The 15,712-nt window shown below is 45.0% G+C and overlaps 1 protein-coding gene across 1 annotated transcript in view; it reads right to left on the bottom strand.

The window, feature by feature from the left end:
• Window positions 1–7,434: 7,434 nt before the first annotated feature.
• Window positions 7,435–15,712, bottom strand: part of LOC121105897 — a 37,649-nt gene continuing 29,371 nt past the window's right edge. Inside the window, exons 6-7 of the mRNA XM_040644552.1 lie at window positions 9,116–9,373; window positions 7,435–8,444 (exon numbers count right to left, since the gene is read on the bottom strand). Coding sequence (XP_040500486.1) covers window positions 8,321–8,444; window positions 9,116–9,373 — 382 coding nt within the window. The 3' untranslated portion in view covers window positions 7,435–8,320. The remainder of the gene's footprint in view (window positions 8,445–9,115; window positions 9,374–15,712) is intronic.

Raw genomic sequence — 15,712 nt, forward strand, 5'->3', positions numbered from 1 at the left:
GGAAGATTGTGTGTTGGGGGAGAGATCCTTCATTACAAAATGAACTTGAAGAAAATGCTACTCGTGAGTAAGAAGGCCCTCTTAACGGATGGCAAGAATGGATTCTGAGACCGTGTTTCAGATGGAAGCAGATACGTGGGAAGTGGAGGCCTTGAGTAGGAATTTTTAATTCCTTGGAAGAGTATGTGCGAAGTGCAAGAAGTGAATAAAGTTGTAACAGCGTCTTGTTCTGTAAATAACAGAAGAGTTTGTCATAGTATGCTTATGAAAGTGTTTGGTAGGTCTATTGGGTAAGAGCATCGAATTGCCACTCCAAAGGGATGGGTGCAGTCATAATAGTGGTGGGCAAGAGTCTGGACTGTGGAGAGTCTTAGCAAGAAAGGTGGATTGGAATTCTTTGAAATAGAAATCTTCTATATAAAAGTAATAATGTACCAGTTGGTGATACACGGAGGTTCTTATTCAAAGAACACACTGCATCTTTGTCTTTTCTTTCTTTGTTTTTTTGCTTTTTGGGTTTTCAGTGTGTTGGCTCATTTCAAGGGTACACATTTATCAAACAGCCTGCAGGCTGCATTAGTTATGAGCCATTTTAAATTTGGGTTTTAAATTCTGTACTTCTTTAAGCCAAGTAAAGAACAGACTCATTTTGTATAATTGTTGGAATATCAAAAAAATTTGAGATAATCTGGCATCAAAATACCTACATTTATAAATATGCATACATTAGTAATTTTCCAACTAAAATATCACATCTTGGCACATCTCTCCTGTTTATGCAACATGTGCTCTCATCTCTGAAATTCCCCAGCACGTTTGGCTTTTTCAACATCATTTCTCTCTCACATTACCCATTTATGAATTGGCTCACTGGAGAACTAAATTTGAAAAGTCAAAGCCTGTTCTTGCTGCAAATATTTTGGGTTCTTTTAATTTCTCATTTCGTGCCTGATTGCATTCAGGTTTCTGATCTCCCTTTGTTGTTGTTTTTTTAGATAGATATCTTTCACTGTACCCCTATACTACCAGAGATCAAACCAAACATTCTGATCACAAACAGATTTTACTTATTGCAGAGAATAAGCTAGAGGGAGTGTGCAAAGAGTTTTGTATATAGTCCCACCTGCGATTTAAATTGTTGCATTTGGTCCCAAAAATATGCAGTGGAAAGGGCACCAACGGTGGCTGGGAGAGCAGGAGTTTAGTGCCACGGGTATGCCCTGGACTTTTTGGGGTAAGTCACTTCACTGTCCTAGCTTCCCAAATCTCAAAGAAGACAGCCAGAAGAGATTCCTGAGGCTCCTTTCAGTTCATGTGTCATTGTACTAATATCTATTTCACAAGGGTACCGTGAGATATTGTAGTCGATCTTCATTATTCATAGATTTCGTATTTGTTTCACCTATTCACTCAAATTTATTTGTAACCCCAAAATGAAGACTTGCTCACTTGTGTGGTCATTCTCAAACATGTGCAGAGCGATGAAAAACGTGAGTTGCCCATCGTGCAGGTCCTCAGCTACGGTCAAACAGCTGTTCTTTTATTGTCTATTTAGTGCCACGTTTTTTCTGCATTTTTGTGCTTTTTGTTGGTGCTTTTGCTATTTAAAAGGGCTCCTAAGCACAGTGCTGAAATACTGTCTGGAATTCCTCAGTGCAAGAGGGCTAAGATGTGCCTTATGGAGAAAGTACATCTGTTAAATAGTCTTCATTGAAGCACAAGGTACAGTGTTGTTGGCCATGAATTCAATATTAATAAAGCAACAATATATATATATATATATATTATAAGGTTTCTTTAAACAGAAACACACACAGGGGCGCCTGAGTGGCTCAGTCAGTGAAGTGTATGACTCTTGGTTTCGGCTCAAGTCATGATCTCAGGGTTGTGAGATCGAGCCCTGTGTCGGGCGCCATACTCAGTGAGGAGTCTGATAGGGATTCTCTCTCTCTCTCCCTCCCCCTCTGCCTCTCCCCTCACTCATGCTATCTCTCTCTCTCTCTCAAATAAAATCCTTAAACAGAAACATACATAAAACAAGGTTATGTACTAACCAGTTGACAAAAATGTTGTGACCAGAGGCTAGTAGGAACCACATCCTGTATTTCCCCCAGGAGCAATGGTTCAGAATTCATTAATTCAGTATTTGGAGAGATGTTATAGAACAGAACTAGAGTAAACAGAGAGAATCGACTGTATTTACACTTAGAGTAGGGACCCACACAAAATAATAGCTCAATAAACAAGTTGTGGCTGCTGTCATGTTTATCATCTTGCTGCCCCAGGCATAGGACAGTGGGAAGTACTGGCGGACAACCTGCCAAGTCTTCCCAGAGCAACCCTAGCCGATTCCCCTGAGGGTACACTCCTATGGAGACTACATCTGGCAGGTGTTTTACTTTAAAGGGAAGAAAGGATAGTTCAGAGACCAAAGGAAAACAAGTTTTTGAATTTACTTGGAGAGAGTCCTTTGTGTAGAGAATCTTCGTGTGGGGTACACACCTTCCCACTCATGCGACACTCAAGACAATCCATTAAGATGCCCCCTCTCGATCCAAACATGAGACAGTCTGATGTCTCACGTGGCTGCCATTGCCGTAGCAACTTACACACAGAGAGGGAGATGTAGGGAGGCGAGGGGAGGGACCTTCTCATGGTTCTGGGTATAGCCTATTGCCAATTGCAACTTCCATGCTTACAGGGTAATATCAATGGGATTAATTTCATAAAAACAAAGCCTTCAAGTAATAGGATCTTTAGGGTGCTTTGCCATGCAGTGGGGAACGGCCAGGTCGGCCTCTGGTACCACACTGGTCACCTCATGGCAGTGTGTTTAAAGGAGCTGTAGAACCCGGGAACCAGTCATGCATTCTTTCTTTGACAAAAGGGTACGTGTTGCAGAAAAGCTGTCATTTTCTGTCATGGCAAGTGACTGTTGTTAGTATGTCATCCAGCACATTTTTTTACAGTAAACACACACACAAATACATACATACATACACAAAGAGCAAACCCACAATCTGTCCTTTCAAGGTTGAAGTGGCACTTCGACAATTAGTGAAAAAGTCATTTCTTTTCAAAAGAAATTCAACCTATGGCAAGAACATTTTGAAAACAGGTGTTTGGAAATGTTCCCATGTACTTTTGCACATGACGAAGAAAAAAACCCCTTAAATCAAGGAAAATGTCAACAAACGTCTTTGCACAAAAAGATAGGATTGAAAAATGAGTTTGGGGACTTACTAAAGCTCATCGAATGAGGTATTTCTTCCATTTGGATCTATATATCTCTGTCTGTGAAGCGTCTTCTTCAGCTCTGATGGACCCCGACACCAAGTGTCAAAGCAAAGTGAACATATAACCAGACTTTGAGTTGCTATATCACAAAAGGTGACCCAAGATTTTTCAAATATGACAAAGCATATGCAACACATTGATTCTGTTAAAAATATTAACAGCAATATTTTAGAAAGCAAAACTGCTTTGTACTACAAAAAATCAAATACAGTTTTTAAAAATCAAGTATGTAAAATTTCATCTTTATCATTTTAAAATTTCTATTTTGATTACCATTTTATAATGTAAAAGTTATTAGCACAGTAGCGGTGTGATTATACTCTATAAACGAATGAATAATTATATTTTTTGGCATGCCTCCAGCAGTTTTTAAATGATGGGGTGAGGGGCACCTGGGTGGCTCAGTCGTTAAGCGTCTGCCTTTGGCTCAGGGCGTGATCCCAGGGTCCTGGGATCGAGCCCCGCATCGGGCTCCCTGCTCCGCTGGGAGCCTGTTTCTTCCTCTCCCACTCTCCCTCCTGCTTGTGTTCCCTCTCTCGCTGGCAAATAAATAAATAAAATCTTTAAAATAAGTAAATAAATAAATAAATAAATAATGGGGTGATACCTAAAGATTTGAAGAGCACTGTTTGAAGAGGACAGAAAAAGTCCACATTTGACAGTGGCCTTAAACTATGTACTGGTTTGGTTAAGTTAAAAAAGCAAGGCATGTGGGACGCCTGGGGGGGCGCAGTCAGTTAAGTGACCAACTCTTGGTTTTGACTCAGGTGGTGATCTCATGTAGTGATCCTGAGATAGAGCCCCCCACCCCACCCCACCCCACCCCCGCACAAGCTCCAGACCCAGCAGGGAATCACGCTCTAAAAATAAATTAATAGGGGCACCTGGGTGGCTCAGTCCTTAAGCGGCTGCCTTCAGCTCAGGGCGTGATCCCAGCGTTCTGGGATCGAGCCCCACATCGGGCTCCCTGCTCCACTGGGAGCCTGCTTCTTCCTCTCCCACTCCCCTGCTTGCGTTCCCTCTCTCGCTGGCTGTCTCTCTCTCTCTCTCAAATAAATAAATAAAATCTTTAAAAATAATAATAATAAATAAATAAATCTTTTTTTAAAAAGTACGGCATGTAACCATACAGCATGCTTTCATTTATAAGAAAGGAAGGGAAATTAAACAAATAAGAGAAGGAGGAAGGGAGGGAAAGAAATAGAAGTTTCGTAAAGGGTAAGTGCTTCTGGAAAGATAAATAAGAAACTAATAACAGTGGGGGAGAAGGACTGGGTGTTGTTGGTGGGAGTGAGGAAGACTTAGGATTTTTACACAATTTTCTGCGTATGTAACATAAATATATATACACACATATTTTACATACACATATATAGTACGTGTGTGTATGTGTGTAAATATATACATATATATAGTGTGTGCGTGTGCGTGTGTATATATTAATGTAACATAACATATATTAAAAGTGGGCCCAGGATCTCAGTGAAAGAACTGCCCTTTGGGTCATTTTGCTGTGGAGGCAGAGCCTCCTGTGGAGGCAGCCTGACAGTGGAGTGATGAAGGTGCCAGAAATTCGTGAAAAGGAGGGGTTGGAGAAGGTAAAAGAGGGAGACTGGCCACATGTTGGCTGAGACCAGAGAAAGCCGGAATTCTGCAGAACCTGGAATTAGGAACAAAGTCGGCCACTGCTCTCCCCACCCCCACTGTGCAGAAAGCAGGGCTACGGGGCAAGGGAGGCTTGCTGAATGCTGTTGCTGCCTTGTGCTTTGGCGGGGAGCGGGGAATGAGTTCATTTGACCTTTGGGTTGCAATGGTCAGGACATAGAAAAGCACTTCTGTTGCAATGGGCTTGTCTATTGGGAGGCCCATGGGGTAGGTCTGCAATGCCCAGCCTTGACCCCTGAGAAGTTGTTTCCACATGGCAGAACAGGGGTCTGTTTGAGCTGTACATACCTAATTCTGTGAAATCAGAGGTAATAATAACAGCTACCCTTTCTAAGCCCCTAAAATGCACCAGATGTTCACCAAGACATCACCAGGGAAATGGTTTTCCATCCATAGATGAGGTCATGCACCTTATCGATACGAAGAAATTTGCTGAGTTTCCACAGCCATTGACAGGCCAATCCAGACTCAAACCCGGCGTCTCTCCTTCAACTCCAACCTCTCTGCACGGAAGAGACATACTGACTGCCTCTGGATCCCCAACTGCTTTCTCAACTGATGATCTGGACAGGGTAAGTGTCAGTGACCCATTTGGGGTCAGGAAGTGTGTATCCTCATTAAAAATGTGCTTTAGGGGAACCTGGGTGGCTCAGTCGGTTAAGTGTCTGCCTTTGGCTCAGGTCATGATCCCCGGGTCCTGGGATTGAGCCCCCATGGTCAGGGGCGGGGAGGTCCCCTGCTCAGCAGGGACTCTGCTTCTTCCTCTCCCTCTGCTGCTCCCCCTGCTTCTGCTCCCTCACTCTGTCTCAAATAAATAAATAAAATCTTTAAAAAATTAAAATTAAAAAATGTGCTTCATTCTGAAAGCTGTGTAAACAAAATCCTTGGAAATAGTTTGACGCAGTATCTGCTCCCCCCAAGAGGAACTAACGTAAACATAAAGTATGATTCTTTGAAAAGTACCGAGAGCTGTCATTTAATTATTTATTTACGTGCAGTTCTTCAACCGTCCTTTCTCTTGCCACCAAAACCAGGAGAGATAAAGGCCAGGCACCAAGGACAGATCCTGCGACAAATTGCTTGACCCGAGCCCCGATTTCTTTTGGAAAGTCCAATGTCCTCTTCCTTTCTCCTGGTGATTAACAAGACCTCCCCCCCCCCTTACTGCTGATGATATAGGGGCCGTGGCTGTGTCTGTCTGCTTGCCATTTAAACTGCTGGTAGCTCAGAAACCACTTCTCGCTGAGCCCCTGCTGCAAGGACGACTGGGGGAGGCCCGTTCCATGCCATCATCACGCAGGAAGTGCGCAGCCCGGGCCGAAACACAGCGACCTGCACAGATGTGTTTGGTGTTCTTGCATACTCTGATGGTTCTTGCTATTAGAATGCTGAAGATTTAAAAAACAGTCAGGAAACCACCTGAAAGGGATTGATTTTGTTGCGCCTAAGACAACAAGCCTGGAATTGAAAGCAGGCTGTTGTGATGTTCAACCCCCAGAAAAGACATCTGTTCGATCATTTTCAAGGGATTTTTGGCCACTACGGGAGTGTGACGTGGCACTGTCTGCATTCCCCCCAGGCCCTGTGCGATTGAGGAGGAGAGATCAGGCCTGTGGTTGCTGTTCAAATGGATTTAACAGGAAAATTCATTGCATCTAGCCGGATCTTTGGGGCAGATATTATTCTTTTTCTTTAATCTTTAATTTTCACATTGTTCATTGCAAAAATTAAGTAAAAGCCTCCTCTCCCCAGTCCTACACTCTGCACAGTGGTGAGCACTGATAACTCATCCCAGGCCAAGGAAGAGTGGGCCACCTCGAACTTCAGTACCACCGAGGGTGCATCCAATGGGGAGAGATAATTACACCCCCCCCAAAAAAACCCAGGGTGTCATTACTGGAAGAAAACGGGCCTGGATATTGGGCAGCCAAGAGCCCAAAAAAATGTCCACCATAGGCAGAAGTCAAGGCTCAGCAGAAAGATTAAAGCCAGCCTCTACATTCTGACATGCAGTGAGAATACATGCTGGTCATTTTCCTAATATCCCAATGAATATTTGTAATCAAAACTTACATGGGCATCTAGTAATTTTTGCTGATACTTTATATTTTCTGACATGAATCAAGGTTCCAGAAAAGGGAAAGAAGAGGCTGAGAGAACTGAGGACAGGGGAGGAGGGGTGTTGTCTGAAGAGATTAGGAAAACCCAGATACCCGTGTCAGCATTATGAACAGAAATGCCCCTGAATCCCTGGCCCATACACACTCACCACCTTATATTAGGATGTGCCCTATTAGACCTTCTATACGACAGGACCTGTTCTGGGTGGCGAAGATATCAAGATGAATTTGGCCCACTTCCCTGCTCCTCAAAATGGGGGCAAGGTGGGTGACCACTGTATACACGACCATAATCCCAGAGTGCCAAGTTCTCTAGTAGAGGAAAGTACAAAGCCCTTGAGAGCAGCAGAGGCAAAGGCTTGAAGAATAAGCATAAGTGCCCCGGGGGATGGTGAGGGTCCAGGCACACCCTGCGTCTGCCTTCTCTTATCTGTAACCTCCCATCTCCGATACTTCAATTATTTTGTTGCAAAATCTGAGTTCTCAAATGCCTATCTTAAACTTCTGTGACGGAGGAAGTAAAAGAACTGATTCCCATAATCAACTGATACGAATAAACCCCTAACAACCATGCTTTCGTTTTCCCATCTTATCTCTGTGGAATCAGGGAAAGATCTAGAAGACTGTCTCCCTGCAAGTCCATCCATCAAGTGGCTTTGGTGGCAAGTGAGATGGCATTTCTTTATTAAAATCCCCGCACACAACACAGTAACATCTTGGGACAGGCTGTCATTTACCCATTTCCCATCTTCCCTGGGAAGAGAAACATCCTGTCACATCATTTTGAAATGGTCCCATAGTGTGACTCACTGGAGGGAAATGCCAAAGGCTTTGGGGCAAAAATAAACAAAAGTGAAAAAATATGTGGATTCTATAAAAAAAAAAAAAAAAAAAGCTTGGAGTAATGTTGCACCAGAAAACTGAGCTTACTTGGACAGGCTGGCGGGCAGAGTGGAGAGAGAGTTGACTTAGTCCAATGAGGTAGTTAGTTCGGGGTGAAATTTCACCAGCATGTACTTTCCCGGGTTATGAGGGACAGAGGAAAAGGGCTCTCTAATAAGGCACAGCTCCCGCAGATATACCCCTTCTGCCCCTGAAAAATCTTCGCACTTGTTAGGCAACAACCTGAACAGGTCTTTAAGCTCTAGTTTCTTACATAATGAGAAATGCAATTCTCTTTTGGCCTCCTAAGTAAACCAAGCTTCACGTGGCATTGTTTCTAGATCATTCCTCTTCCTTCACTGGATGGTCAGAGAGAAAAGAAAATGCTCCGGCCCAGGGAGCATGCGATTCTGAATCCCCAATTCCAAATGTTCTGTGATTCCCAGCTCTTCAGTTGACCTTTTTTTCTTTTCCCTTGGGCTGGAGTAAAGGAAAGAGTTGATAGTCACATATTCAACTTGGAAACACTACAAAGACGAGAAAAAGAATTCAATAATCCTATGTTATTAGGATATGCCCAGGTGTGAATACTGAAATCGGGTGGTTTAAAAATACCAGTACCGACAATTCTCATGGGATTGCGAGGTCAACATTGGTCTTTTAGTGAAGACAGTATCGGTAAGGCTAAGAAGGCAGAGAGGTTTTTGTTGTTCTTTCTTATTCCCCACTTCATACAAATCCCTAAATCCCCAACAGAGGTACATTCAAGGAAAAATAACACCAGATCTAGAGAGACAAGGGAAGCATGGAAAAGCTTGGAAAGAACAAAAGGGGATGGGGTGCCTGGGTGGCTCAGTCATTAAGCGTCTGCCCTTGGCATAGGGCGTGATCCCAGCGTTATGGGATTGAGCCCCGCATCAGGCTCCTCCACTGGGAGCCTGCTTCTTCCTCTCCCACTCCCCCTGCTTGTGTTCCCTCTCTCGCTGGCTGTCTCTATCTCATAAATAAATAAAAAATCTTAAAAAAAAAAAAAAAAAGAACAAAAGGGGATAAAGGGAGATGGGTTCCCGCACCGCGGGAGGGTGGAGGGCAGCCCATGACTCCCACCCCCACCCCGGAGAGAGGTGGGTTTTTGGCTCCCCCTTTCTCACCTCTCCAGTTGTAGATGCGACAGTGACCTTGAAGCCCCAAGTACCACTGGTCTTGGTGATGAGCTGTCTCCCCCACTCTGCCCGAAGCCGCCCAGGAAAGAAAACAAGCAGGCACTAGAGCAGGCGAAGAGGAGCTTCTCTGGGAACAGAAGTTCAAGGCTGGGAAAGACAGCGCAGGACTCTGGAATGCTGGCCACGAATAGCTGCTGCTTTTCCAGGTTTACTATGCTCAGGGACTTATGCCATCTTAACAGATTCCTAAAAAAGAAATCTCTCATGAATGGTATAACATGTAAGGGAGAGAGAATGTCTGGCAGAAAACACAGAGAAAGATATAATTAATATAGGCCTCAAACTAGATATATGATTTAAAGGCTATTTCTTCTCGAGTCTGCCTGGACAGATTTCATAAAACCACCAGAAAAGGATTCTGTATTGGGGCGCCTGGGTGGCTCAGTCAGTTAAGCGTCTGCCTTCAGCTCAGGCCCTAATCCCAGGGTCCTGGGATCAAGCCCCACATTGGGCTCCCTGCTCAGCGGGGAGTCTGCTTCTCCCTCTCCCTCTACTCCTCTCCCCTGCTCCTGCTCTCTTTGTCTCTCTCTCAAATAAATTTAAAAAATCTTTTTTTAAAAAAACAAGGATTCTTGTATTTATGGAGAGAAAACTTGAGGTTGCATGGATCTGTTCTTTTGTTCCTCAGACACGGACTCTTTTTATGTTCCCCAGCACAGCTGTTCCAAACCATGTCCACATTCAGGCTCCAGTGTGACCCAGGGACTGCTTCGCTCACAGCAAGTAGCCTTGCCTCCTGCTTTATTGAGCCGATCAAAGCCATCCCAACACTGGATCCCTTGGCTTTCCTCCCCCACCCCAGCAGCATCCTCCCCCACCTCATGACTGCTCTTCTGAGCCCCACTACCCCTCCCCCAGCTCCAACTTTCCCAATGGACACTCGGATTCCACATGAGCAGCCTGTCACCCTTCCCCACAAACCAGCAGCTGCTCTTGGTTTTCCCTCCTCCGTTGAGAACACCTCCATTCCCACCATCACCGTCCTTCCTGTGCCTTTCTCTCCTGGGCAACCCCCTTGTTCTACATCGCAATATCTTTTGCATCTCTCTTCTCCTTCTGCCTCCTGTTTCTAGACCACCGCCTGTGGAACACTCTCCCTACTTCTGGCTTTCCCTGTCACCAGCCCCAACCACCATCCATCCTCCACAGAGGTGCTCTTTCATTTTCTCAGGCACCTTTCTCATCTCCACGCTCTATGACCCAGGGGCTGCCAGGGTCTTTCAAGTTCACATCAAAATGCCGTGCCTTTGAGGGCCTGTCATAGAATGACTCCTTTCCCCACGGCTCAAACACATCAGGCCAGATGAGATCATCCGCCTTCCGCTACACACCAGCTCTAATGTATCTCCTTGTTTGGGCCACTCTTTCTATCCATCACCTTCCATGACACGAGATACTGCCCAGCCTTCCGGGCTCACTCACAAGGGCAAGATGCCTTACGCCTTCCTTTTGCCTCAGTTTCTCTCTTCCCACCCCCGCCTCAGTGGAATCCCTTTCTTCTCTGCATTCTCTGTCCCACTCCTGTAACGTTCGTTTCTGACTTGTGGCAAAGCTGTTCGAAGTTCTCCCTTTCCATTCCCCACTCGAGCCGGTAGCAGACTCCATGTCCTTGGCTTCAGGGAGCTAAGTGGCAAGATGAGAAGCAGAAGGATTCTGGCTTTTGTCTTCTAGAAGCCGGAGGCCCAAGGAGAGGGTAGAGTTTGAGAAAAGCTTTAGGGACTTGGAAAAACAAGCGGGGAAACAACAGATGAGAAGGAAATCCCTCCAGTGGTGGGGAGAAGCATGTTCTGTGGCAGGGGCCATGTTGGGGCAAGACCCCAGAGAGGAAGAGCCTTTGGGTGAAGCATCTGGGGAGCTGCGGCCCCAGGCACTGATGTTTTCAGCCCTGCCCAGAAACACTAGACGGCCCTCAGGCGTGAAGGCACCGTGGTGGGTTGATTCGCAGAGTCCCTTGTCACTGCCTTAGACTCTTGGAATCTTGACACCCCCGCCCCCTGAGAATGGGTAGGGAGGGAAGCAGAACGATAACTGAAACGACATTTTCTACTGGCCTGGCAGTACTGGAGTCAGAATTTTAAAAATATTATAAAAAATAAAGACACCATATTTCTTAACACCTAAATTTGTGTATTGATACTCATTCTTGATATATGTAAAACACATATCACAACTTTTCCGTTGAGGAAGAGAACAATATTTATTGAGTGCCCATGATGGGTCAGGCACTGGTCTAGATGATAGAGAGATAGCAATGAACAAGACTAAGACCCCTCCTCAAAGACAACACATTTTGGTGGGAGGTCAGTGTTCAACTATCTACATATTGTAAAGATACATACTGACAAGTGTCATAAAGAAAATCAAAGCAGGTAAAATATAATCAAAATGATTATATCAGGTGGTTAGAAAAGGCCTTCCTAGGGCGCCTGGGTGGCTCAGTCGGTTAAGTGTCTGCCTTCAGTTTAGGTCACGATCCCAGGGTCCTGGGATTGAGCCCCGAGTTAAGCTCCCTGCTCAGCAAGGGAGTCTGCTTCTCCCTCTCCCTCCCCCTGCTTCCTTGCTTGTGCACGCTCTCTCTCTCTCTCTCTCACTTTCTCTCAAATAAATAAATAAAATCTCTACTAAATAATAAAAAAGTTATTAGAGAATAGAAAAAAGAAAAGGGCTTCCCGACATGCTGACATCCGAGCAGGGTCTGAAGGACGAGCAGGAGGGAATCTCGCTTGTATTTGAGAGAGTGCACTACCAGCTCTGCAGGGCCAGCAAGGGGCCCCAGCCCTGCGAAGGGAATAAAACCTCAGCGCCCTGATCCTGGAGGAGGGGCTGGTGAGGTCAGACCCACGAGTGGCGGTGGATCAAGGTGAAGACTTGGTACTCGCTCAGCGTTGCTTCCCCCACCGGATGCCAAACACGCGCTATGTGCTCAGGGAGGATTTACTGCATAAACGACGGATGGGGCACGGAAACTGGTGCCACACTGAGAAGTAAAAGATAACGTAAAAGATATGAATAAATAGAACATAAAAACGACCCATAAGCCCAGAGCCCAGATATAACTGCTTTTAAACTTTAATACTAGTCGTCCTAGTCTTTTATTATTTGTAGATTCTCTCTTTTTCACATATGAGATAATACTATGTCCTATTTTCTTCACTTAATCAGTTTGTAATTTTTAATGTCATCTTTAACTCACGGAGAGGCAGTGTGCATGTCTAACTGGTTCCAGTCACTTGGGCAAAGTGGTCATAAGGCAATGGACTCTTTTTTATTTTTTATTAAATTCAATTTAGTTAACATATAGTGCATTATTCGTTTCAGGAGTAGAATTTACTGATTCATCAGTTACATATAACATCCAGTGCTCATTAGATAAAGTGCCCTCCTTAATGTCCATCACCCAGTTACCCCATCTCTTCACCCACCCCCCTCCAGCAACCTCAGTCTGTTTCCTATAGTTAAGAGTCTCTTACGGTTTGCCTCCCTTTTTATCTTATTTTATTTTCCTTCCCTTCCCCTATGTTCATCTGTTTTGTTTCTTAAATTCCACATTTGAGTGAAATCATGGTGTTTGTCTTTCTCTGACTTATTTCGCTTAGCATGATACCCTCTAATTCCATCCACGTCATTGCAAATGGCAAGATTTTGTTCTTTTTGATGGCTGTGTAATATTCCAGTGTGCGTGTGTCTGTGTGTCTGTATGTGTTTATCTCCTTTATCCATTCATCTGTCCATGGACATCTGGGCTCTTTCCATAGTTTGGCTATTGTGGACATTACTGCTATAAACTTTGGGGTTCATGTGCCCCTTTGAATTGCTATGTTTGCATCCTTTGAGTAAATGCCCAGTAATGCAATTGCTAGGTCGTAGGGTAGCTCTATTTTCAACTTTTTGAGGAACCTCCGTACGGTTTTCCAGAGTGGCTGCACCAGCTTGCATTCCCACCAACAGTGCAAGAGGGTCGCCCTCTCTCCATGTCCTCGCCAACATCTGTCATTTCCTGACTTGTTCATTTTAGCCATTCTGACTCTTTCAAGGGCCACGGGAGGTGTTCAGCAGCCGCTGACTTTTATGAGGAGGGGGATGCACAGACCACCAAACCTTGCAGACTCAGAGGGAGCGACAGCATGCTGACCCACGTGACCCTGCTGGCTCCTGGCTGCGGGATGCCTGAGTCTGCTCCCTAGCATCGGGGCTGTCCATGCACCACAGGGCACGGGGCTTGTCATCACGAGCAAGGTGATGCCTGTGCAACTTTCCCCTCCACATTTGGGCTTGAGGCCTTGGAACATTTCCTAGAGAGGCCGTGTGCTCCTTTTCTGTCTTTGCTTTTACCTCCAGTAGCTGCCCCCAGCTGTTCTAATTCTCCCTCAGGTGAATGACTCAGCTTGATTCTGTGTCTACAGCGTGTGGCTTCTTAAAGGAGCCAGGCCATTTTGTAGCACAACGACACATAGCGCAAACCAAGGTAGTGAAACCGCCCACGAGCTACAACCATAAGTTAGAGAACATAAATATTTATTTTCAATGTCCAGGATTATAAGCTCTTCGATTATGAAAATAAACATGTGCCTGGGTAAAAACCAATAAACTCAGAGGGGACTTACTAGAAATAAGCCTAAGCGCTTCTCCGATGTGGACTTCTATCCTGGCATTTGCTTTCGGGAGGGTTCTTTCTGGAAGAGTGGTGGGGCCTGGGCCGAGGTGTGCTCCAAGAGCCCAGAGAAGCAGACGGGCATGTTCATGACCAAGAGGGAAGGCCCACAGAGTGTTTTTGGAGAAATGCAGATTTTACCAGTGAACCACCATTGTTATAGCCTAATGAGGTTTTTGGCTGGTTGGTAAAGCTGCTTTTGCCCGGAGCAACAAGTGAATTTATTCGTCTTGCATTACTGAAAGGAAAACAAACCTAAGGCAGGACAAAATTAATGGGAAATTTTAGGAAAAAAATACAACCCACCACCACCAACAAACAACCCTGTTTGGCTGAGATGATTAGTGCCAGATGGAGAAGGGAGCCCAGGTGCCCAGACGGGGGGGACAACGTGTCTAAGGACAGAAGCAGCCGCGCATTACCAGCGCAATCCAAACCTTCATCTCATTTGCAGGGCAGAGACGTATTTGCTTTCTTCTTCCTTCTGCCCCTCCTGCTTCTCTTCTTCCCTCTTCCCCTGTAGCCATGGGGACGCTCTAGGTTGGAGCTCTTCCCAATGGAAAGGCTGCATACCGAGACTGAGGAGTGGAGTGGATGGAACAGAGCAAAGTGCCCAGGAGTGTAGTCATGATTTCTCAACACTTTCCCCAGACTTCGGATTTCAAAACCAGACTCCCATCCAGAGATAGTAAAAGTTGCATTCGGCTGCCGCGATGGCTGTCCTGTAATCAGTTCATGGTGTTCGTTAGATGCTTTGAGCTTAACCAGACCTGCACATGTCCTCGGTCTAATTCCATCTTGTGGCTCCTAATGTCATCATATGTAGCCTCTGGCAACTAAGCCATTTTCCAATTGCTGACATCCTCTCCCTTCAGCACTCATCCTGCCAGAATCTTTTACAGCTCCGTGTCTGAATCTCCCCAGGAAAGATGGTCTCCTCCCCCGTTGGCAAGATGGTTTCCAGAAAACAACCCTTTCTGTAGGACAAATGAAAAGTTCTGTTCATTACAATCAACGCAACAGTGAAGAGAGTCGAGGATCTTGGTGTTCCATTAAAGGAAAAGAATGTCACAGAAGTCTTTGTGCAGTATTTTTTTTATTTATAGTTTTATCACATGTGCCACTTCTCTCATTTAGTGAAGAACATTAGTTTGTTCATATCAACACTTTGTTAATGTTTCAATTCATTCCAGAAGCCCGTAGGAGAAGCTACATGAGCTCTATAAAGACAGGGATTTTACTCTATTGTGTTTGACCCTGTACTCACAGCTCCTAGTACAGTACCTGGCACTTCATAAGTGTTCATTAATAATCATTGTTGAATAAGTGAGGTGTTTTCTAATGGAAGTCTGCCCACCTTTAAATTTTATGGCGTTTTGTATGAAACAGAAGTGTTTACCTATCTTGGAGTTAAGAATTAAAATTCAGGGGGCGCCTGGGTGGCACAGCGGTTAAGCGTCTGCCTTTGGCTCAGGGCGGGATCCCAGCGTTGTGGGATCGAGCCCCACGTCGGGCTCTTCCACTATGAGCCTGCTTCTTCCTCTCCCACTCCCCCTGCTTGTGTTCCCTCTCTCGCTGGCTGTCTCTCTCTCTGTCGAATAAATAAATAAAATCTTTAAAAAAAAAAGAATTAAAATTCAGACCTACTTTCACTCTTAGGAAGCAATGAGACTCTTAAAATAGATGTTTATCTAGCTTACTTTGAATTGGCAAACCACCCCTCGGTATTTAGAAAGTCAGCCCTTTCTTCCACTACAAATAAAAACCCTATTTCGTGTCTAGTACCACTCTGTTTGTCAGTTACAAACTAAGCCCCACCAGCAATAACAGACTGTTCCCCTACATCACGATCAGAGCAAGGATTCTGGGCTCTA

This window comes from Ursus maritimus, unplaced genomic scaffold, assembly GCF_017311325.1.
Source record: "Ursus maritimus isolate PB19 unplaced genomic scaffold, ASM1731132v1 scaffold_3, whole genome shotgun sequence".
NCBI classification, from domain to species: domain Eukaryota; kingdom Metazoa; phylum Chordata; class Mammalia; order Carnivora; family Ursidae; genus Ursus; species Ursus maritimus.